Consider the following 23,952-nt stretch of genomic DNA (forward strand, 5'->3'; position numbering starts at 1 on the left):
GTCGAGTAGATTCCGACTCATAGTGACCCTGTAGGACAGAGTAGAACTACCCGAAGAGTTTCCAAGGAGCGCCTGGTGGTTTCAAACTGCAGACCTTTTGGTTAGCAGCTCTAGCTCTTAACCACTACGCCACCAGAGTTTCCTAAAAGTAAAGACAGTGGTTGAATATTTCAGCCCTTTTTTCTTTTTTTTTTTTTTGACTTTTTTTAGTGATAATATGAATATCTTATCTACCAGATTATGTGGGGAATAAAGTTTTGCGAGAATATTATTGAGTAGTCTCTTCATTTTTGCTCCATGAAATCTCTAAATTTTCTGTAACTCTTATTCTTTAGGTTGTCTATATTTTTATTTTCAATAAATTTATAGTTAACTGCTATTTATAAAAATTGAGAAAACCAGACTGCAAAAGTTAATATGGGATAAGCTTCATGATTTTTTTTTTCCAAATTTTCTTAGAACTATTTAGAAATATATTACATATTGCACGAAGATGATTACAACTTCACACCAAATTATATTCTAATGACCATCAGGGTTAATGCAATGACCCAGAGTTACTCAAAGATTGAGAAACCTGAATCATCGAATAAAGTTTAGTTCATTTCTTAAGGGCAGGGTCATTACTTCTACTTCTCGTCGCTTCCCAACGCTTATAGAATCCAGTCTAAACTAATGAATTTTTCAGACAAAGCCTCTTGAAATTTTAACTAATTTGCATTCTCCTGAAGGATTTCATGTAACTGTTCCCTAAAGCTTCCCTGAAGGGTTTCACGTAACTCTTCCCTAAAGTCTTATAACCACACTCAGAATCTATCCAGCGTGAATTTTAATGGTACCTCTTTATGTTCTTCTTTTTGTATGCCATACCTTCTCACTTGCTCTCCACCTAGAAAAATTATTTTCCGTCTCCCATACAGTGTATGAAAGCCATCTCTCCTCTCAGACCTCTCCAGGAAGAACAAATGCCTGTGGTCACTGTACTTTATTTTTTGGCACTTCACTTATGCTGTTGTTGAATGTTTGCATTGTTCCCTAGTTGATTTTAAATAGGCTCCTTCAGTGTAGAAACTAGTTTTCATATTTGAATACCAATGGAAGAGCCATAGAAAGTATGTTACTTTTATAGAAATATTTATGAAATGCATCGAAGAACTACCTTTTCAAAATTAATATACCAACACAGAGAGACATGTTAAGAATTTTACTAATTAAATTTTATTTTTCAAAGAGGACATTAAGTTCAACTAATTCATTATACTTGGAGAGAATATGGAATTCTGAATAGTTTTCTCCCCATAATTTACCACGTAAATATAATTTTCTAAAGAGTCTCTTTCTCTATTCTATACTAATTTAACCCAAAGTCCTGATTCTGAGTGTTTGGAATCTTTCTTTTTATGTCAGTAGGGGATGGACAAAGATCAAGAAAAAGAGCCTCTTATCCCAAAAGCAGTTTTGGAGGTGGCTGTGAAGAGGGTACTTAGTAATTTAGCTGAGGAAATGACGAGAAGGAAATTGTTTTGTGTCTCAGGAACCATGTGGAATTTCAAGATAAGAAAAAAACAGTTGCTAATTTGAGTATAAAAGCAGGAAACATGATACACTTATTTCCTTTTATGCAAACACAAGTGTATGAGGGGTTGTGTGAAAATTACTTTTCTTGCTCAACCATAAAGACATAGAATCAAGGTGCTTCTTTTGGACATATTGACTTTTCTTTCTTTCTTGTGGATATCATGGCTAATAACACGAGTTTAGGGAGTCCATGGCCAGCAAACTTTTGGGGTAAGATATTTTCTTTGACTTATTTTACAGTTAATATTGGGATGCAAGAGAAGTACTCCATAATTTATCCAAATATTGAAAATCTCTGCGACATTTTTACTGTGAACTGGTTATTTAAAGTTTTTACTGATTTATTCCAAAAAGTACATTTGTATAGAAATGTTTCTAAAGTGTGCTATGAAGACATTCAAGAAGAATATAGGCTGTAAGTATAGGTTTTGGCAGGGGTTATAAAACATAATGAGAAGAGAATAAAAAGGCAGAAGTCTTTGCTGTTTGGGATATGACCATGTAGATTTTGTGGAAAAAAAGAACTTTTATTTCTCTTAAGGTTATAGATTATGTATTTTGTTTAACGAAACCAAGAATTTCTACGGAGCTTATTTTAACTTACGTTGTCAGTGTTATACTCTTTCATTTTCAAAGTGAATCTAAATAACAAACTGGTACTCAAATGAATTTAGAATGTGGTCATATAGATAAAAAATGGAAAGGTGTTATGAAATGAGAGAAAATAATAGAAACAATTATGTAGAAATAACATCTTGTATAACATTACAAAGGAAGCCTACAACGAGGGAAAAAACAAATGCTAGAAAAGTGTTTTTTGGCTGATTTCAGACATAGTAGAAGCTTATAGCCAAGTGCTCGGTGATGTTCACAGCAGTAAGGTGGTGTTGAGGGCAAAGTTACCAGCTGCTCAAGACTAGCAGGACAAGAAAGAAGGGCTAAGGTGTAAAATCGACATGTACTCTTTGGCTCAAGGAGTTCTTGTGGGGCAGAGATTAAGCACTGGGCTGCTAACTGAAGGATTGGCGGTTTCAACTCACCCAGCCACCCGGAGAAGAAAGACTTGGCTATCTGCTTCTGTAAAGTTCACAGCCTAGAAAGCCCTATGGTGCACAGTTCTACTCTGTCACACGGGGTCGCTATGAGTTGGAATCGATTTGACAGCACCCAACAACAACACTCTTGGGCTTAGGAACCTTTTAAAAGTAAAGAGCGTGACTTGAGGGTTTTTTTTTGTGTGTGTGTGTGGAGCTTATAAAGAGATCTAGGGTCCTGTTTCAAAGTCCAGAACCAGTTTTAATTCCCTCAGACAACTATTTCTGCCTTTTTGTTGTGATCCCTGAAACCCTGGTGGTGTAGTGGTTAAGTGCTATGGCTGCTAACCAAAAGGTCAGCAGTTCGAATCTGCCAGGTGCTCCTTGGAAACGCTGTGGGGCAGTTCTACTCTGTGCTGTAGGGTCACTATGAGTCAGAATTGACCATGACTATTTTTTTTTATGAGTCAGAACTGACTGAGGGCAATGTGTTTTTTTTTTTTTTTTTGGTTGTGATCCCAGGGGGTGTTTTGGGAATTGATGGTCAAGTGAAAAGGAAACAAAGTAGCTGACTGCCCCTAACAACCTCACCTAGTTGTCAGCCATCACTGACAATTGCATGAAGGGAATTCTTTGTTTCATCAACGATTTATGTTTGCTTTAAATTTGGACAGGAGAGGCATTTGTGAGCATCGTATAACTATATAACAAAATTAGGAAGAAGAAAATAAATCATGCTTGCATATTTTAAAGAATGGCTTTGGTACTGAGTTATTCTAGGGAGATACCAATAGAAAATAAGGGTTTGAATTGTGGGAGGGTCTAATTATATGTGTTTGTTACAATATCATTCGCTGTCCTCTCTGTGGAAAGTGAGTGTGCTGAACACGTGCTGAAAAGTAGCTAGGGCGTGTTTATACTAAATTCATCAGTATAAAAATAAGTAATTTTTTAAAGTTATTCCAGAATGAAGTAACTTCTATTTCAAAGTTAATCTGCAAAAACCAGATTTTTTCCCAAACCATTGAAAGTTAAATTTTAGTTTTACTTAAGAAAAAGAAATTATTATCCACTTAAAAATGAATCTGATATTGGTAAGAGAATATTTAACTAAAGTCCATTTATTGATCCTCAAAAATTTAGCTTTTTCCTATGGAAATCAGTGCTTGAGAGGGAATTCCTATTTGTTGACCCAAAGACAGTCCTTTGTTATAGTGTTCCTTTGTTTTAGCATGTGAATATAACAGAAAAGAGATGGAAATAGTGAAAACCAGGAAGGGAGGGCTACATTGATAAGCATTAACAAAACCAGTGCAAACGTGTTGAGCAGACATACGCCCTGTTTGAGGATTCGTGGCAAATATATGAAAGACTGCAATATTGCTTTTAGGATAAAAAAATGGGAAGTGTGAGATGTAAAAAGGTAAATGTAAAGATAAAAAGTGTAAAAGTCTTCTGAAATATAAATGCCAATATTTTTTATTTTCATTTGTTTCTGTATTAACTTGATAGTTACTTTGATCACTGACTGTACAAAAATACTACTTTGAAAATTTTAAAAAGTGCAGGGCAATGCATTCCCTATTGCTGCCAGATCAACTACCCACTTGGCATTTTAAATTCAGAGATGAAAGAGTAGCTTAGAAAAGCGAAATGAGTACATTGACTCAGAACTTTTCCAGATTTAATACCCTGACATGTTTAAGTTCTTTCCAAATATAGTTTTCCCGGTTAACTTGCGTGAGTGCTAAAAATCAGGTCATGCTAAAGTATTACCAGTAATGCTAGCTTGCATTTTAATAATAATCGCCCACTAAAACTTACTAAATATTGTGCAAGTGTTAAAGTACTCATCGCCATCGAATTGGTTTGAGAGTGACAAGAGAGCTGAAGCCCACCGCCTTGCCCTTCTCACCTTTGCTTTCTTAAATGCGTGTTCCTTCCCTGTAAACATTCCTCATGACAACAACAGGAAATCGTCTGTGAAAACTTCCTGTACTCTGCTCTAATGCAAGAGTTGACGAGTATCCTTGAACTCACTTATCCTCTTAGTACCTGAGAGTCCTAAAGAAGTTGTAGTTTTGGTTATACCTGCTGCCTTACCATGCGTTTTTCCTATTTTAATGGCATTGCGAAAAATAGATGGGAAAAGAGTGGTCTAGGAGCTTACATTTATTCACCTTGTTTAATCCTCACCAAAGGTACAATGCCTGTCCTCAAGAAGATTATAGTTTTGGAGATGATGATGTGTGCATGAAAATATATGCACATATAATTTTAAAATACTACAAGATAATATGAGTTCAAATAGCAATAATTGGCAGTATGTTACAGGAGTTTAAAAAAATATGGACTGAAATGATGCTTAATTCCTTAGAAATATATGGGATTTCAGCTGTTCCTAGACAGTCCGGTAAGATTCAAAGAGGGAGACGAGTCTGGAGTGGATATTTTAGTCATTCATTTTTTTTACTCATTAGCTCATTCATTCTTTCACTCAGTTCATTTCTTCATTCGGAAGTATTGGCTGACCATCTGTTATATATTAGGAAATGCGTTCAGTGTTAGTGATATAAATAAGGCATAGTGTGAGAAACTCAGAGAGCTAAGGAGAAATGTTAGCAGCCATGCAGAAGGAAAAACACCCAAGACGTTGTGGAGAAATGAATGGGTTTGCGTATGCAAGTTACAGGGATATATTTGGAAAAGTAGATTGGAGGGAGATTTGGTAAGATTTTGAGTATCAGTACAAAAGTTCAACCTAATTGAATGTAATCACTTTCAATCAAGTGATTTCCCCCCTCCTTCGTCCTCCCTAGGACTTTTCTCTAAGGTTAGAAAGGAGGTGAGGTGGGTATGAGGGATATATACTATTTTTTTTTTGGGCATTGGAAGGAGAGCCACTGGCTCTCTATCAAGCTCTGGCCTCTGCCGACATCTACTGGCGAGTATTGGTCATCTGCTTTTGGGGCACTGACTTCTCTCTTTCTCCACTGCTGAAGTCTCTTGTATAAAATCTGGCTGATAGTATTCAACATTTGCCAACAGCATAGTTTTCTTTCTCATAAAGCCCCCTCCATTCTCCTGGCTCTCACTCAGGCACATTTCCCTCTGCCTCAGTGGCAAAGAACAATTTTGGATGCTCTCCTAGAAGGCTCTAAGGGAACCTCAGGAGGCTGGGCCTTATCAGGGGTGCCACACCAGAGGTACTACCCCACCCGCATTCCTACTCTGCCCTTTGGGCACTCAGGGTTTCACAGTGGGGCTTGCCATCTTCACCATCTGGACCCCAGGAATCTGGGAATGAACACGAGTTTCATTGGGATTCCCCTAAATCAACCTGCAGCTCATCACAGGAAAAGATGGAGAGGTGGTCCCCTTCTCCCAAACCCTCACCAGTCATGTATTCCACGGCTCTTCTCCTTGTCTCGCCAAGACTCCTCCTCACTACGCTGCATGTGATTGGCTCATAAGCCACAGTTTAGTCTTCCCAGTACTGCTCTTCAAGATACAAGGTTATGTTCTTGAGTTCCTTAAGCTTTTAGCATTTTGAGACTGAAACTAACAAAGTCCAAAATACTCTTTTTTTCCCCTCATAACATCTACCTATTGCAGTGAAAAAAAATAACAAAAAAGATTGATTTTCAAGACTTTCATTTATTCTGTATACTTAATAGTTCATGTAAACCAAAACCCATTGACTTATAGTGGCCCTATAGGACAGAGTAGAACTGCCCCATAGGGTTTCCAAGGAGCAGCTGGTGGATTTGAACTGCCAACCTTTTGGTTAGCCACCGAGCTCTTTAACCACTGCACCACCAGGGTTCCAATAGTTCATGGGGTCATTTAAAAACGAAGCATGACTTTTCCTTTGTGAGTCCTTGGCTACAGCCTGAACCCCCTTTAAGGTAACTGATCACTATGACTGAAGAGATGAAGGGTTGTGAATTGATTTATTGTGGAGTCAGATGCTGACAAGGAGAGAAAACTTTGATAATTAGCTCAGACTTGTATTTCTCTGCCTACAGAAACATACGGCTCTTAGGGTTCTACCCAGTAGATGGGAGTAGGGATGTTCCCGGAGAAGTTGAGGGTGGGGGACTTATGGGCTGGGCATATACCTCAAGGATTTCCTCTATATCCTCCCCCGACCCCCCGCCGCCAAAAAAAAAAAAACAGTAAGCAACTACTGGCTATATTTCAAGTGCACTTCTACGACTTGTATTTTAAAGTCTTGGGCATCTGTGGTTTAATAATTTCCCTCATCACAGTTACCTAGAAAGTTTAGAAAACTAGTGTTTACAAAAATGGTCCTTCACACTGCTGCATCTGAATGACTTAGAATTATGAGAATTCGTCTCTCTCTCTGGACTCCGAACTCAGAGATTATGATTCAGTAGGTGTGAGATAAGGGGCCCTGGTGGCGCAGTGATTAAGCTCTGGGATGCTAACAGGAAGGTTGGCATTCCGAACCCAGGTCAGCAGTTCGAATCCGCCAGGTGCTCCTTGGAAACTCTATGGGGCAGTTCTATTCTGTCCTATAGGGTCGCTGTGAATCGGAATCGACTCAATGGCACTGGGTTACTGGGTAGTGGTTCCACGGGAGTAAAGACCTATTGATCAGCTTCTGTAAAGATTACAGCCAAGTGAACTGTGTGGGGCAGCTCTGCTCTGTCACATGGGGTGGCTGTGAATTGGAATTGACTTGACAGCACACAACAACGACAACAACAGATGTGAGGTGGAACCTGGAACACTGTACTTAGGACTTTTGCCTCTAAGTTAATGAGAGAAACCTGTCTGTCATTATCTTTTCTTGTGATATTCTTATTGGGTTTTGGTATCAATGTTAAGCAGGCCTCATGGAACAGTTTGCAAAGTGGTCCCTATTTCTCTGTTATCTGAAAGAATTTGGGTGCTATTGGCATTGTTTATGATTTAAATGTTTGGGAAAGTTCACCAGTGTAATTATCTATAGTATTCTTAACAGGAAGGATTTAAACGACAGATTCACTTTCTTTCGTAAAAGTGAACAACTCAGATTTTCTATTGATTCTTTTGTCAGTTATGGCAATTTGGGTTTCCTAGGAATTTTCCCACTTGACTTAAATATTTCATATATTGCCTTAAAGTTGTTCATGATATTCTCTCATATATTTTTGCAACTTTTTTTTAATGAAAATGTTGAAACCTAGTGAAAAGTTTAAAGAATTTTACAGAGACCACACATATATCTACTACCTAGATTCTCTTACTAATATTTTACTGTCCTCATTTTATTACACATCTATCTACCCCTTAAGATATTATTGATTTATTTCCAAGTAAATTGAAGACATCAATACACTTCCCCCTAATTACTGTAGCATGCGTATCATTAATTGGAATTCGATATATTTTTTTACAGTTTATTTTTTTCCTTTTATGGTCCAATTTGTATACAACAGCATATACAAAATTAACATGAAACACACAGATCATAATGGAACATTTGCTGTGTTTTGACTGAAATACGTACGTACCTGCGTAACCCAAGCATCAGTCAAGATATAGAACATTATGGTCAACTCCAAAAATTCCCCCATGTCCCTTCTCAGCCATTCCCCATTCCCATACCAATCTGACAGGAAACCACTATTCTAATTTTTTTCTCGAACAGATTCATTTTCCCATTTCTTGAACTTCATAGCAGTGGAATCATAGTGTTCCCTTTTTAACATAAGGCTTCCTTCTCTCATATAACATTTTTGCTATACATCTGTGTTGTTTGGTATCAGTAGTTTGTTCTTTTATCTTTCTCAGCAGTATTTATTACATATCACAAGTTGATTATCCATTTTCCCATTGACGGACACCTTGATTGTTACCAGTTTTGGCTATTAAGAATAAAGCTGCAAAGGACATTCCCGTAAAAGTCTTTTTTTTTGTGTGGCTGCGCTCTCATTTTTCTTGAGTAACTTCCTAGAAGTGAGTCCAGGTGTTGGCTTATGTATACCAGAAATTGCCAGACCTTTTCACAAAATGAATGTACAGTTTAAAACTCCCTCCAACACTGTATGAGGGTTCTAGTTGCTTCATATCCTTGCCAAAAATTTTGTATTGTAAGCCTTTCTAATTTTAGCCATTCTGGTCAGCATGTAGTTGTAGCTCATTATGGTTTTACTTTACATTTCCTTGATGGCTAATGATGTTGAACAGGGGTTAGCAAACTCTGGTCTGCCGCCAAATCTGACCCACCACCTGTCTTTATAAATAATGTCTGGAACACACTGACACCCATTTGTTTGCATGTCTATGGCTGTTTTTGTGCTACAGTGGCCCAGTCCAGTGGTGACACAGATTATATGACCTGCAAAGCCCAAAATATTTGCTACCTGGTCCTTTACAGAAAAAGTTTGCTGACCTCCTGGTGTTCAAAATTTTTTCTTGTGTTTATTGGCCTTTGAATATATATATTTTTGAAAATGTTTATTCATCTCTTTTGCCCATTTTAATTGTTTTAGTTTTGGTCCTTTTTTTATTGAGTGCAAAGTCCTATATATGTCCTGGTTATCAGTCCACAAAGAGATCAGTGTTTGTAAATATTTTCTACTGTCTGTTACTTGTTTATTTTCTCACCAGTGTCTTTGGATGCGGAAACCCTGGTGGCATAGTGGTTAAGTGCTGTAGCTGCTAACCCAAGGGTTGGCAGTTCAAATCCGCCAGGTGCTCCTTGGAAACTCTATGGGGCGGTTCTACTCTGTCCTATAGGGTCGCTATGTGTCGGAATCGACTCGACGGCACTGGGTTTGGTTTTTGGTTTTTGGGTCTTTGGATGCACAGATTTTTTAAATTTTCTAATGTCTATACTTTTTTTTTTTTCTTTTGTGAGTGTTGCTTCTGGAACTTGTCTGAGAAAACTTTGCTTAATCTAAAGTCATTAAGATAGTCTTCTATTTTATCTTCAAGTTCTTTCATAATTAGGACCATGGTCCATCTTGAGTTTAGTTTTTTTTATAGAGGTTCGGAGTAGAATTCCCCCATAGAGTTTCTAAGGAGCAGCTGGTGGATTCAAATTGCTGAACTTTTGGTTAGCAGCTAAGCTCTTAACCACTCTGCCACCAGGGCTCTGTTGGCCCTATAAAAAAAAAAAAAATAGCCCTGTTTTAATCTTTGGCTGAAGGGTGAACCTCAGGAGTGACTCAGTACTGAGTTAAAAGGGCGTCCAAGGGCTATACTCTTGAGGTTTCTCCAGTCTCTGTCAGACCAACAAGGCTGTTTTCTCTCTCTTTTTTTTTTTTTGGTGAATTTGAACTTTGTTTTGCATTTTTCTCCCACTCTGTCAGGGACCCTTTATTGTGATCCCAGCTAAAGAAGTCGGTGGTGGTAATTGGGCACCATCTAGTTGTTCTGGGCTCAGTCTGGTGAAGGTTGTGCTAGTTGTGGTCCATTAATCCTTTGGACTAATCTTTCACTTGTGCCTTTGGTTTTCTTCATTTTCCTTTGGTCCAGCTGGAATGGGACCAGTAGATGTATCTTAGATGGCTGCTTGCAGGCTTTTAAGACCCTAGATGCTACTCATCACAGTTGGATGCAGAATATTTTCCTTACAGACTATGTTATCCCAGTTGAGCTGTATGTACCCCAAGACCATGGGTCTCCAACCCTCAGCCCAGTAGCTTGTTCCCTCAGGGCGTTTGGATTTAGATATATTTTGGAAAAGTTTGTGAACAGAGTTTGGGGCTCCTTCTCTCCGATTCTTTTTCAGGATTTCACCCTCATATTTTATTAGCTCTGGTTTCACCAAACTCTGCCCGTTTCTCCAGACCAGAAATACTGGTCTTTTTCTATTCAGGTTTTACCTATTCCTTCCATACAGTTTAAAGTGAAGCCTGCCCTCAGGTTTGAAAAGAAAAAAGAAGCTCAGCCAGTGCTGTTCTTCAATTCCAAGTGTAAACTATCCTCTTCTCCAATATCTCCCCACAGTTTAGGTAGGTTTTTTTTTTTTTTTTGTATTGTGCCCAGTTTTTATAGTCATCTATTTTTTTTATACCAGGAAATGTCAGTACATTAGGAAGTTACTTGGCAATTATTACTGGAAGTGGAATCCTATATTCATATGTTCCTAGTGCCTGTGATATCTGACTATCTGTACTGATGCCCTCTTTTTCGTTCCTGATATTAGTAATTCTCTCTCCTCCCTTCATCATTCCTACCAGTAGTTTATCGGTTTTGGTTAGCGTTTTTTTTTTCAAAGAAACGACTTTTAGCTTTGTTAATTCCCTCTCTCTCCCCTTCTTCGCCCCCCCCCCGGCCCCGTTTCATTACGTTCTTTCTCTTACTCGTTGACTGATTTATACATTTCTTTAGGTTTTATTTAGTGGTCTTTCGCTAGTTTTTTTGAGATGGATGCTTATATCATTGATTTTAAGCCATTATTTTAAATATATGCCTCTATAACTATAATTTTTTCTCTAAACATGACTTTAGGTGTATCTTACATATTTTGATATTTCACATTGTAAATATAATTCAATTAAAATATTTTCTAATTTGCATTTGATTTTTTTAAATATGCTTATAGGTTCCCTTTCTCTGATGAAATTTTCAAACTTGTTATTTATTTTCTTTAACATATTGATTCACAGTTATTTTAATATTTGTGTCTGATAACTCTACTATCTTAATAATTTATGGATTTTTTCTATTGTTCGTTCTCTTGGTTTCTGTTCATTTGGTCTGGTCTCCTGGAATGCCTTGTAAGGTATTAGTCAGTCTAACATTACGTTAAACACTGTAGAAATAATTTTAGACTTTGAGTGAGGTTATTTTCCTCTAGAGAGGAAGGCTGGGGGCAGGCCACCTTAATCCAGTGTGAGATTGACCTGATCTGTACCTGTGTTTCAACCTTCGTGAGGTCTGCTCTTTTTCCTGAATGCCTAAGGAGTACTTATTCAGAGGCCCGGCCTAGAGTCTAGAATGCTTACCAGGGTTCCCCTCCCTTGGCAATCCCCGATCTTCAGTTTTTGCTTTCCAAGCCTGCTGTGTTTTCATAGAGTACTAGTCAGAGTCTTTGCCTCTCTGTACAGATAGTGGTAACAAAAGATTTTTTTTTCTCCTGGAATTTGCACTGTCTTGGTAGATCTCTGATGCTTTCAAATAGATTTTGAAAAATATTTTTAATCCATATAAAATATGATTAAACATAATTTAGTCCATCAAAGCCAGAAAGAGATATGCTCCTTTTGTTCCTTTTGAGTATACCCTTTACTTTAGCAATACTGGCTGACTCATCTTCTTCAAACATAACTTATATCCTGTGCTTTTGGTCATACCTACTTCCAAATCTGGGGTTTGTCATCTAGCCTTTTTCTCATTTGTCCATCAGGCATCCAGGCATACCCAAAAAGACATCTTAAATCTTAGCTCTTTCATAAAGCTTTTTTCACCCATTCCAGGTATAAGTATTCCTACTATCGATACTGACAGCACATAATACCCATGTAACAGTTCTAATTTATATATTTTTTAAAGAATATAAATTAATGAGTCTAGTTTCCATTAACCTGGAAAGACAAAGAAAAATCAAGAGTGCTAGTTAGGCACAGGAGGCAGAAAAGGATGCGATTTTAAATAGGGGTTCAGTATAGGCCTCAATGAGAAGGTGATATCTGAGGAAGGACCTGAAATAAGCCATACAGGCATCTGAAGGAAGAAACATTTCAGGCAGAGTTAACAACTAGTGCAAGGCCTTAAGTCACAGGCATGTCTTGTGTATTTAAAGAATGACAAGGATGACCCTGTGGCTGGAACGGAATGAACCAGGTGAAGGGTAGTAGGAGATAAGATTATATAATTGGTGACTGATGAAGTAAGGCCTTGTGGCCATTTACAGGGGTTTGGCTTTTCCTCTGAGAGAAATGGAGAATCACTGGGGGGTTTCAAAGAGAGGAGTGATGTGATTTGGCTTACATTCTGCCTGCTGTATTGAGAAGAGAGCGTACAGGGGCAAAAATAGAAGCAGAAACACCGATTAGAAGGCTATTGGAATACTCCAGTTCAGAGATGGTGGTCCCTAGGACCCCTGTGGTAGTAGAGGAGACAGTGAGAAGAGATGATTTCTGGGTATGTTGTGAAAATAAAACCATCAGGATTTCATGAAACATGAGCTATACATAGAACACATTTACACTTTTGACTGTTTATTATAATTAATCAAGTTTTCGTACCCTAGATATCATTCTCTTTTAAAACCATTTTTTCCCCAGAAGTCTTCCTATTGGCCCAGTGGTCATCTTACATACTCTAGGTCCCAAGAACAGTACTGACTTGCTTTAGTAGTAGCAGAGCTTATGATTCTTATAACTGTAAAGGGTTTTCTGAATTTTTTAAAATTAATGTTCCATTTTGTTGCCAATAATAAAATCAATTTCCGAATGTTGGTACAATTCAACTCAAGGCCACTAGATGGTGAACTCTACTAAATTTTAATGCTAAAGAACAACATTTGAGATATTGATAGATTTACTGAAAACCAGATTCAATATTAGATTCTTAGAATTAGAAGGCATTAAAGTGGCCGTTATTATTAGACCAAGAAGGGTCAAATGACTTGGATAAGTCACCCAACTCTTAGTAATAACAGCTTTCATTCATTGAGGGTTTTCTATGTGCAGGCCTCTTTCTAGTTGTGTAGAAGCCAATTAGTATAACAATACCTATTTTATATGACATGGGATGCCTTACCAATATTAGAATTTGTTCTTTTTATCTTCAAAAGGAGATCTGCACTTTAAAAAGTAATCATTTGCTGTAATTAGTTACATTACACTATAATGTATCAAGTAAAATTATGGCACATGTTTTCCTCCCTTAAGATTGTTGAAAATATGAAGGCAAGTAAGTCTCAAAGAAGGAATATTTGTGCAGATTTCTTTATTCTTTCAGATACATTTTCTAGTCTTTTATACTAGGTTAGAAAAAAAGAAGGTTACCAAAATTAATTGTCAAAAGCCTGTCAGAATGGAACACTGTATATGAAAATTTAAAGTTGTAGGGCCAATATTTGCTGTTTTTGTTATATATTTTCTAGATTTCAATTTTGGTCAGAAAAATGATTAACCATAGTTATTTTTTAAGCGTATTTATAACCACCCTGGAATAATCATGATTCTTGATATTTCTTTGTCATGTCTTTTTATTTATTTATTGTTTTGCATTTCTACATTTATTTTTGAAGTTCGTATGTTTGTATTCAAGGAAGTTTCCAAGATGGACAAGTTTTTACCACACATTACAGAAGACTTAGAAAATCTTATGTTGGCATTATCATTTATAACTATTAAAGAAAAAAAAAAAGCCTTTATAACAAGGTCGTAAGAATTAGTACAATAATTTCTAAAACATATATTTTGGCAGACGTTATGGGTTTAGGAGTCATTTTCATGTAAGTGAACTCAATTGAATAATAAAAATTAAGAAAATTCATATCGAAGGCAATATGTTTATTTTTTAAATGTAACTTTTGTAGCTCTATCTTATCTTACTTTATATCACTCAAAATTTTACACTGCTTATTATTCATGTCCACCACTCGTCTGTCAGTTTGTCATGCTGTGGTGGCTTGCCTGTTGCTGTGACGCTGGTAGCTATGCCACTGTTATTGAAATACCAGCAAGATCTGCCACGGTGAATAGGTTTCAGTGGAGCTTCCATATTAAAGCAGACTAGGGAGAAGGATCTGGCAGTCTACTTCAGAAAACACTGGCCAGTGAAAACCTTATGGGTAGCAGTGGAACACTGTCGGATATAGTGCCAGAAGATGAGCCCCTCAGGTTGGAAGGCACTCAGAATACGACTGAGGAAGAGGTGCCTCCTCAAAGTAAGTTGAACGTAATGATTTTGATGCAGTAAAACTTTTGGGTCCTCCATTTGCTGATGTGGCACAACTCAAAATGAGAAAAAACAGCTGCAAACATCCATTAATAATCAGAACATACCAAAGATGAAGAAATTGCAGATTTTACCAACTTCTACAGTCTGAAATTGATCAAACTTTCAATTAAGTTACATTGATAATTACTGGTGATTGGAATTCGAAAACTGGAAACAACGGAGAAAGATCAGTAGTTGGAAAACGGCCTTGGTGATAGAAATGATGCAGGAGATCTCATGAAAGAATTTTGAAATTCCAACAACTTCTTTGTTGCAAACATAAATGGTGACTATACATTTGGACCTTATCTGATGGAATACACAGGAATCAAATTGACCACATCTGTGGGAAAAGTTGATAGAAAAGTTCAAAATCATCAGTCAGAACACGGCCACGGGCTGACTGCAGAATCGATTGCTCATGTGCAAGTTCAAGCTGAAGCTGAAGAAAACTAAAACAAGACCACGACAGCCAAGGCTCGACGTTGAGTATATCCCACCTGAATTTGGAGGCCGTCTCAAGAATAGGTGTGATGCATCGAACACTGATGACTGAAGACCAGATGAGTCATGGGATGACATCAAGGACATCATCCATGAAGAAAAAAAAAAATGAAGAAAGCAAGAGATAATTAAAAAGACAGGAAAGAAAGAAAAGACCAAAATGGATGCCAGAAGAGACTCTGAAACTTGCTCTTGAACATAGGGTAGCTAAAGAGAACAGAAGAAATGATGAAGTAAAAGAGCTGAACAAAAGATTTCAAAGGGCAGCTCAAGAAGACAAAGCAAAGTATTATAATGAAATGTGCAAGGTCCTGGAGATAGAAAACCAAAAGGGAAGAACACATTCAGCATTTCTCAAGCTGAAAGAACTGACAAAAAAATTTAAGCCTAGAGTTGTGATATAAATATGTGCAAAAATTTGAATGACACAGGAAGCATCAAAAGAAGATGGAAGGAATACACAGAGTCACTGTACAAAAAGAATTTGGTTGACGTTCAACCATTTCAGAAAGTAGCATATGACCAGGAACTGATGGTACTGAATGAAGAGGTCCAAGCTGCACTGAAGGCATTGGTGAAAAACAAGGTTCCAGGAATTGATGAAACACCAATTCAAATGTTTCAACCAACAGATGCAACGCTGGAAGTACTCACTTGTCTATGCCAAGAAATTTGGGAGACAGCCACCTGGCCAACTAACTGGAAGAGATCCCTATTTGTGTACATTCCAATGAAAGATGATCCAAATGGAACTGAGAAATTATCAATGTCGTTAAATCACCTGCAAGTAAAATTTTGCTGAAGATAATTCAAAAGCAGTTGCATTATTTCTACCTTGCTGAAGAATAACAAATAACATACAGTATATATCAAAGAGCCCTTGTAGTGCAGTGGTTAAAGCACTTGGCTGCTAGCCAAACAGTCAGTGGTTGGAAACCACCAGCAGCTCCAAGGCACAAAGATCGGGAAGTCTGCCTCCTTAAGGTTTACAGCCTCGGAAACACTATGGGGCAGTTTTACTCTGTCCCATACAGCCTCTATGAGTGAGAATCAACTTGATGGCACTGGGTGGTTGGGATATATCCTATAGCACATTACTTTCCAACTTTGTTCCCACTTTTGTTTAAGCCTTAAATCTGCAATAAAATCTGTTAAATGCTTGCTATCAATCATTTTGCTGAAAATTTAACTTGAACCAACCAAGTAGCTCATGTCTTAATAAAAACAAAAAATCGAACCCGTTGCCATTCAGTTGGTTTCAACTCGTAGGGACCCTATAGGACAGAGTAGAACTGCTCCATAGGGTTTCCAAGGAGCAGCTGGTGGATTCAAACTCCTGAATGGTTAGCAGCTGAGCTCTTAACCACTACACCACCAGGACTCATATCTTGGTTGGTTAAAATTCATTTTCTAGTAGATTCCTAAAGAAGAGCACGTGGACACAGAATTTCCTGAACTCTTGGAAGTTTAAAACTGCTTTTCTATATAATCTTGATCATTAGGAGAGCTTGGCTGGATATAAAATTTTTGTTTCACACTTTTTTTTCCTCAGGTTTCTTGTAAATGTTGCTCATTGTTGCCTTGATAGATATGTTGTTTTTCAGAAGCATGATGCAAGCCTAATTCTCTTTCTCTCATAAGTTATTGTGATCCTGAGGAAGTTTTCTGTATCTTTACAACCTGAGAGTTTTACCAGTGCATGTCAATCTATTATTCCCTGCATACTTTGTAACTTTGTTTTATCTGATATGATTTTGGGGGTTGTCTGCTATTTTTTTCCTGTTTCTTCTTCATCCTCTTTTTTCATTTGTGTTCTGAAATTTTAAGTTCTGATTCATAGTGTTTTCTCCTATCAAATGCTTAGTTGAGAATATTTCATCTGTTTGAGATTACTATATTACAATTTTTATTTATTTATTTTTTTGCTGTGCTGTTTTTTAGGGGAAGGGTTTTTATCAGCAGAATTGTTGGACTTTCATTTTGTCTTTTATTTTTTTGTAGCCTTTTTTTTTTTTTAATAAATGAAAACTGTGCCTCTTAATTTCTGTGGACAGGGCTGGTGGTTGGGAGTGGTTTTTGAGATTCTTAGTTGAAACACGCCCTCTTATCTCAGTGTGGAAAAGTATGGTGTTTTTAGTAGTTGAGTTTTAATTTTGGAGGATGTAGGTGGGGGAGGAATGTGTTTCCTTTGACTGCTTTTGATTCAATTTTGTCTTGAAGCATCCTAAGTTTTTCCTTCACTCTTTCTTCTTTACCCCCTTCATTGGGTGGTTCCCAAAAAGCACCTCTCCTCTTGTTTTTTTTTTTTAAAACAGCTTTATTGAGAAATAATTCACATACATTGTAACTTACACACTTAAAATGTACAATTAAATGTTTTTTATTATGGTCACAGAAGATCCAGGGTAGCACAAATACTTAAGCTCTTGGCTGCTAACTTAAAGGCTGGGGGTTAGAGTCTACCCAGAGGTGCCTTGGAAGAAAGGCCTGGCAATTTACTTCCCAAAAAACAGCCATTGAACACTTTATGGAGCACAGCTCTGCTGTGACTTACGTGGGGTAGCCATGAGTCGAAACTGACTTGACAGCAACTGGTTTGATTTATTACAGTCACAGGGTCGTGCAATCATCACGATAAAATTTAAGAACATTTTCTCTCTCTCTCTCTCTCTCACACACACACACACACACACACACACACACACACAGCTAGCAGTCTCTTCCATTCTCTCCCACCTCACCTTCCAGCTGTGGGCAATCACTAACCTATTGTCTTTTTCTATAGTTTTACCTGGTTCAGGACATTTCCTATAAGTGCAGTCATACTCTATGTGGTCTTTTGTGAATGGCCTGTTACTCTCTTCTTCATTAAAGTAGGGTACGGATTACTTTCCTAGACGGTCTCCTCACATTCCTACACGCTCTCATACGTTCCTTCCCTAGAGGTAGTGTGCTCTTGTGCCAGAATACACTTGTTTTCATTTCCCACATTTGTCCTTACTTTCTGTGAAGGTTTGTGGAGAGGAAGCATAGCGGACAATTTTTTGGTGTCTGTTTATTTTGTTGTTCATTTTCCAGGTAATCTGAGATTGGGATGTTCTTTGTCTTCTAGTTAGGCCAAAGGTATAGATTTTGTGTACTTTTATCTGTTCTTGTTGTTCTCTATTGTTTTTCAAAAGAAATGTTGGGAAATTCTGATTTATATGACTGTCATTTCCTTGGCAACCCAGAATTCCGGTAACTTCTTTTTAAGCAGAATTTTGGATTCTAAATATTTGGGGAGCTAAATTAATCTGGAATTGTACTCTAGCACCAAGAAAGCTTATTGCAGGTTCTGGCTGTATTTACTTGCTTCTTTTCTAGTCAGAGCCTTACTCTATGAAATCCCTGTCTTAAGGGATTGCATTTTAAGGCTATGACTCAATATTTTTTCTGAGACACATTTTAAAAGAATGATACTGGGCTTAGCAGAGATGTCCTAAATCATCTTATTATTTAGAAGCCTTTGTATTATAAGGAATTTGTTGTTTATATTTGATATAGAAAATTGTTTTAGAGGATTTTTATATGAATATTTGTGAAGATAATTGTGGAAATAGGACACAGTGAACACAGTTGAACGTAGGTGATCAATATAACTATAAAGTAGGAATTAAATATGTCCTAAAACTATGGAGTTATGCTTATTCTTATATAATTATTAACATTGGTTTGTTCTGTTTTTCTGCAAACTAGATTTTCTATATATTGTCATATATTACAACCATAAGCTGGAACGTACCTTGGCAGTCATAAAATCTACCTCTCATTTTTTAAAAATAATGGTATCAGTAAGTTTAAAAGAATTCCTGAAGATCACAAAACAGGAAAAGAGTTGAGCTTGGAGCCCCTCTGTTAGTCAGCTTTTCCTGTGTAGCAAATCACCCCAAAACATAGAGACTTAGAACAGTGATCATTTGCTTAGCTCAAGATTCTGTGGGTTGGTAATTTGGGCTGGGTTCAGCTGGAAGGATTTTCTGCTGGTTTTGGCTCGTTGCTACTGGGCTTTCTCGTGTGTCTGCAACCAGTTAGTAGACTGACTAGTATTTGAATTACCTAGAGTGTTCCCATTCATATGTTTGGAGGTTAGTAGGCTCTTGGCCAGGGCAATAGAGGGGACTGGGCCATGGTCCTTTATCACCTGGCAGGCTAGCCTGGTCTTGCTCATATGCTGGCAATTGCAAGGGCTGAAGAACAGCAAGGGTGGAAGCTGAAAGGAGTCTTGAAGCTTACACTTGAGCATGCTATTAGTCAAAGCAAGCCATGAAGTCACCCCAGATTTAAGAGGTGGACAAATTGACTCTACCTCTTGATGGGAAGAACTGCAAAGAATTTGTGATTTTTTTTCCTCCCAATCTCACAACCCCAATTAGTTAATTGCAGTCCATGGCTTTCTCAGTACAGTACCTCTGGATGGGCAGTTAGATAATTTAGCTTTGCCTCTCTACTTAACAGTAACAAATTTTTGTCTAGGAAATTTAGGAGGCTTTATTAAAGATGTGACCTTTGAAGTGAATTTTGAAGAATGAGTTTTCCAGACATAAAATTAAAAAAGAGTAACCAGGTACAAGGAAAAATATATGGAAAAGCATAGAATTTTGAAAAGGAATTGGAAGGCTATGGAATAATGAGAAAATCAATATGAGTAGAGGGTAGGAAAAGTGATAGGAAGTGAGGCTAGAGGGGTCTTCTAATATCTAGAGAGTTTTTGCATGTAAAGCAGGGGCTCAGCTACCCAGTTTCAATGAAGAGTATGGTTTCAGTTCACAAGGCCAGGCAGTGAGGCAGAATTTCCATATATATTTTTTTTCCAGCACAGGAAATCTGAACGAATTACAGTGTCTTTGAATTTGAGGATACTGGTGTATAGCAGAGATTCTGTGGTGATTCAGGGACAGGAATTTCATTATCACCACAAGGGCATGATAGCAGCATGAGCTGGAACTTGGAGACCAAGAAAGAGCCCAATTGTCTGCATAGGTCACAGCTCAGTTCAGGAAACAGGACATAAATCACTCAGCCCAGCAGATGGCACTGCCCTAGCACTTTCTATCTGAGAACGAGTACAGAAACTGACACATCAGGAAGTCTGCAGGTGAAAGACATCACTGGGACTCATGAAAGCCAACAGTGAAGAAAGCTAGGTCAAAAAAGAAAAAAGAAAAAGGAGACTATGAAATCATCGGTCAGTTTGGCACGTCCGCTAGTACTGTAACTCAAAAGGAAATCATCTTTGGAGTGCTTTTGTAACTCTAAAAAAAAAAAAAAAAGAGCTGAACTATGAGATTCTTCTTAATTCTTAAACATGATAAAATAGCATGAGCAACCTGGAATGCTACCGCTAAAAACTTCCTTTGATATCCTTTTTCTTTCATAAGCGGAAGTACATCAGCTTCCATTTGCTCAGACACACCTAGCACCTCCCGTCTTCTGTTTCCCTAACTCAAAGCAGGTTTAAGTGAATCATGTATGCAGTAACTTGCTCTTTGCACTCTGACGTGTTGCTTTAGTTAAATACCTATCTAAAAGTTGATTTAGCTATTTGTTTTTTTGTTTTGTTTTGTTTCAGAGGATCTTATCATGTCCTTCACAGTGTCCACGGCAATCGGACTTATAATTGGAGGATTTTTCTGGGCTCTGTTTGTTTGCTTGTCTCGAAGAAGAGCCAGTGCCCCCATCTCTCAGTGGAGTGCCAGCCGGCGATCTAGGTCTTCGTGCAACCACGGACTCAACAGAACTGGATTTTATCGTCACAGTGGCTGTGAACGCCGAAGCAACCTCAGCCTGGCCAGTCTCACGTTCCAGCGACAAGCTTCCATGGAACAAGCAAATTCCTTTCCAAGAAAATCAAGTTTCAGGGCTTCTACTTTCCATCCCTTACTGCAATGCCCACCACTTCCCGGAGAAACTGAAAGTCATGTGATGACTCTCCCTCCTTCCAGCGCCTCTCCCGGCGTCAGCGCATCCCACAGCCTGAGTGGTCCCGATGTCCACTGGTCCAGTAGCAACCTGCGCGTTGGCTTTTCCACGCCGCCCCCACCTGCCTACGAGTCTATCATAAAGGCATTTCCAGATTCCTGAATAGGGTTTTTTTTTTTTTCTCCTTTGTTTCTTGTCTTTTATTGAAAGGAAATTAAAAATGGGTTAAGTAGAATTTTGAGGTCATGGCTGAAACTACGAAGGAGTTTTGAGCTAAATATGCTCACACAAGTTGGATATTACCATGTATAATACAATTTCTTTGAACACATTTTTGTGCATGTCTTACTAAAAAATAGTTTTTTCCAAATAAGTACATATTTATATGTTTTGTATTCGGAGCCCCTGGTGGCGCAGTGGATAGGCGTTCAACTGCTAACCAAAGGTCGGCAGTTTGAATACGACAGCCGCTTCTTGGAAACCCTACGGGGCAGTTCTACTCTGTGCTATAGGGTTGCTATGAGTTGCAATGGACTCAGCGGCAATGGGTTTTTATGTTTTGTATTCAACGTAAGGCTTATTGAAGATAGTGATTCTAATCTAACAAGCAGCTGTGATATAGTATATATATTTATACTAAAATTAAAATGCTAGATATGTGCGGTTTACAGTCATTTATTTCTCACTGTGACTATAAAGGGAAAAAAATACTGTTTTCACTTTTTGTAAAAAAAAAAACAAAACAACCTACCGTACAGAATTACAATTTTACTTTCTTAGAATGACAAGTGAACCATCTGACATCTTATAAACTTGGGTTTTTAATGGATTATGTGGGCAGAAACTGACAGAGTGTAAGAAATCCTAGTTTCTTGATTTCATTGATTTATGACAAGGGAGGGAATAGAGCAAAGGAAGCTGAGCTCTGGTAGTGTCATGTTGTCGTTGTGTACCGTCGAGTCATTTCTGACTCATATCAACCCCATGTGACAGCGTAGAGCTTCCCCATAGGGTTTCCTGGGCTGTAATCTTTATGAGAGCAGATTGTGAGGTTTTTTTCCTCATGTAGCTGCTGGCTAGGTTCGAACCGCCAACCTTATGGTTAACAGCCAAGCACTTTACCATTTTTTGCTACTAGGGCTCCTGCTGGTGTCATAAAAAAAAAAAAAAAAGGGTGTCATAGGATACTGCAAATTTGGAACTTATGTTTTTTCCCAGACACAGTCTTTGTATACTTGTCCCAAGAACTGTGATCTATTTCACTGAGACAAAAAATCCTTTTACTTACTAACGTGATGATGTAACTTCTTCACTCTTGTGGTTGTGCTATGTTGTTATGAAAACAACAACAAATCCAAATCACTTGACCTAAAAACAAACTTTGGACTTACGTTTTTCTTAAGGGATAATTTTTTTTTTTAATACATCTAGAAACTAGGGAAGCAGTTGATCCAGGAATCTTCTTCAGTAACTTCATAGATGACAAAAGTAAAGGAGACAGTCTGCCATTGAAAAAGATGTTACATTCACCAAGAATACTCCTTCCTGGGTTGACTCTTAACCACCAGGCATCAGCCCTTATCTGCTTCTCTGTGAATTCTGAACCCCAAATCTCTGAAGAGTCTTTGTCCAATGATCAAACCGTGCCATATGGCACAGGGACATTGGTTCAGACATTTGTTTCAGAGGCCTACTTCTACAAGTGGCCACCGTCTTAAAGGAGGGCACATCCCCAAATGTGGGTGCCAGAGTTTCAGTGGCCAGATGCGTCTTTTTCATTTTAGGACATGAGTTCACTAGAGTATTACTAACAAGGTCTGTGGTTCATTTCTGATGTAGTGAACATTTTGTTTATTTCTCTGAAAACTGGGATTTTTAGTGAAGAAAATTTACGAGCATTTTAGTTTCTGCAATGCAGTGGTGGGAGCCCTGGTGGCACAGTGGTCAAGAGCTCGACTACTACTAACCAAAGGGTTGGCAGTTTGAATCCACTAGCTGCTCCTTGGAAGCCCTATGGAACAGCTCTACTTTGTTCTATAGGGTCGCTAGGAATGGGAATTGACTCAACGGCAAAGAGTTTTTGGTAATGCGGTGTCTGAGTTAATAGTGTCTGGCTCAAGAATATAATAATTCTTATGTAATAAAAGATTCTGGTAGCATTTTCTTTATTACTTTTATTTAGCTAGTATTATCCATTGTTCCTCCAAGACAGTTATTCTCAATGATGTCTGTAAGTAGACGTCCTCTAATGCAATGTGACAGGAAGGAGGAAAGAAGGTGAGGGAGGGAGAAAAAAAAAGCTCACCAAATAACCAAGTTATTGTAAGTTGGTTTTTAACAAGGAAATTTAGCAGTTTTCATATAGCCAAGTAAGATTTTAAGAGAGTGTTAACTTAGTAATCCTTTTTTCTTTATTTGTATATCATCCTTAGTGTGTAATGTGAGGATTAAGCCAAGTGTATGGTTTTTATCTAGAATTTACATTGGAAGTAAAAGCTGCTTTGTATCTCTTAAATTAGGGAAATGAGAGCAGAAATCTTCTGGTGTATTTAACCATCTGGCCAAATCATTACCCTCCTCTGCCCTGAGTTATGAAATAATCAACATGATTATCTTGTAAATATTGTCTAGTGCATGAAATGTGAAATTAAAGCAAAAACTGGAGTTTTTTTGGGGGGGGTTGTAATTTTTTAAAAAAATGTTTTGTTGATTATGAAATAAAATTAAACTGATGTCAATGCTGGTATACAGTTTATGTAGTGAATAACAAAAATATTCCCTCCTAAAAAGCAAGAAGGTAAGAAATTGTAAAATGTAGATATAAATTAGGAAAATACTTTAGATAGAGAAAAATTATGTTATTCAGGGTCTCAAACTTATTAAAATTAATTGAGTAAGAAAAGTCTCCTTTTTACTGTGGAATCATAGCCCAATCTAGACCATTCTTTGTAAACTAAAAGATTGA

General features: G+C 37.7%; 1 protein-coding gene across 1 annotated transcript; it reads left to right on the forward strand.

Annotated features, from left to right (window-relative positions):
- Positions 1-1,424: 1,424 nt before the first annotated feature.
- On the forward strand, positions 1,425-23,952 carry MYCT1 (MYC target 1). The gene is given in 4 exon segments (XM_003404119.3): positions 1,425-1,675; positions 1,677-1,720; positions 1,723-1,788; positions 20,638-23,952. Coding segments are annotated over 4 exon segments (699 nt in total). The 5' UTR covers positions 1,425-1,598; the 3' UTR covers positions 21,150-23,952.

This window comes from Loxodonta africana, chromosome 1 (assembly GCF_030014295.1).
Source record: "Loxodonta africana isolate mLoxAfr1 chromosome 1, mLoxAfr1.hap2, whole genome shotgun sequence".
NCBI classification, from domain to species: Eukaryota; Metazoa; Chordata; class Mammalia; order Proboscidea; family Elephantidae; genus Loxodonta; species Loxodonta africana.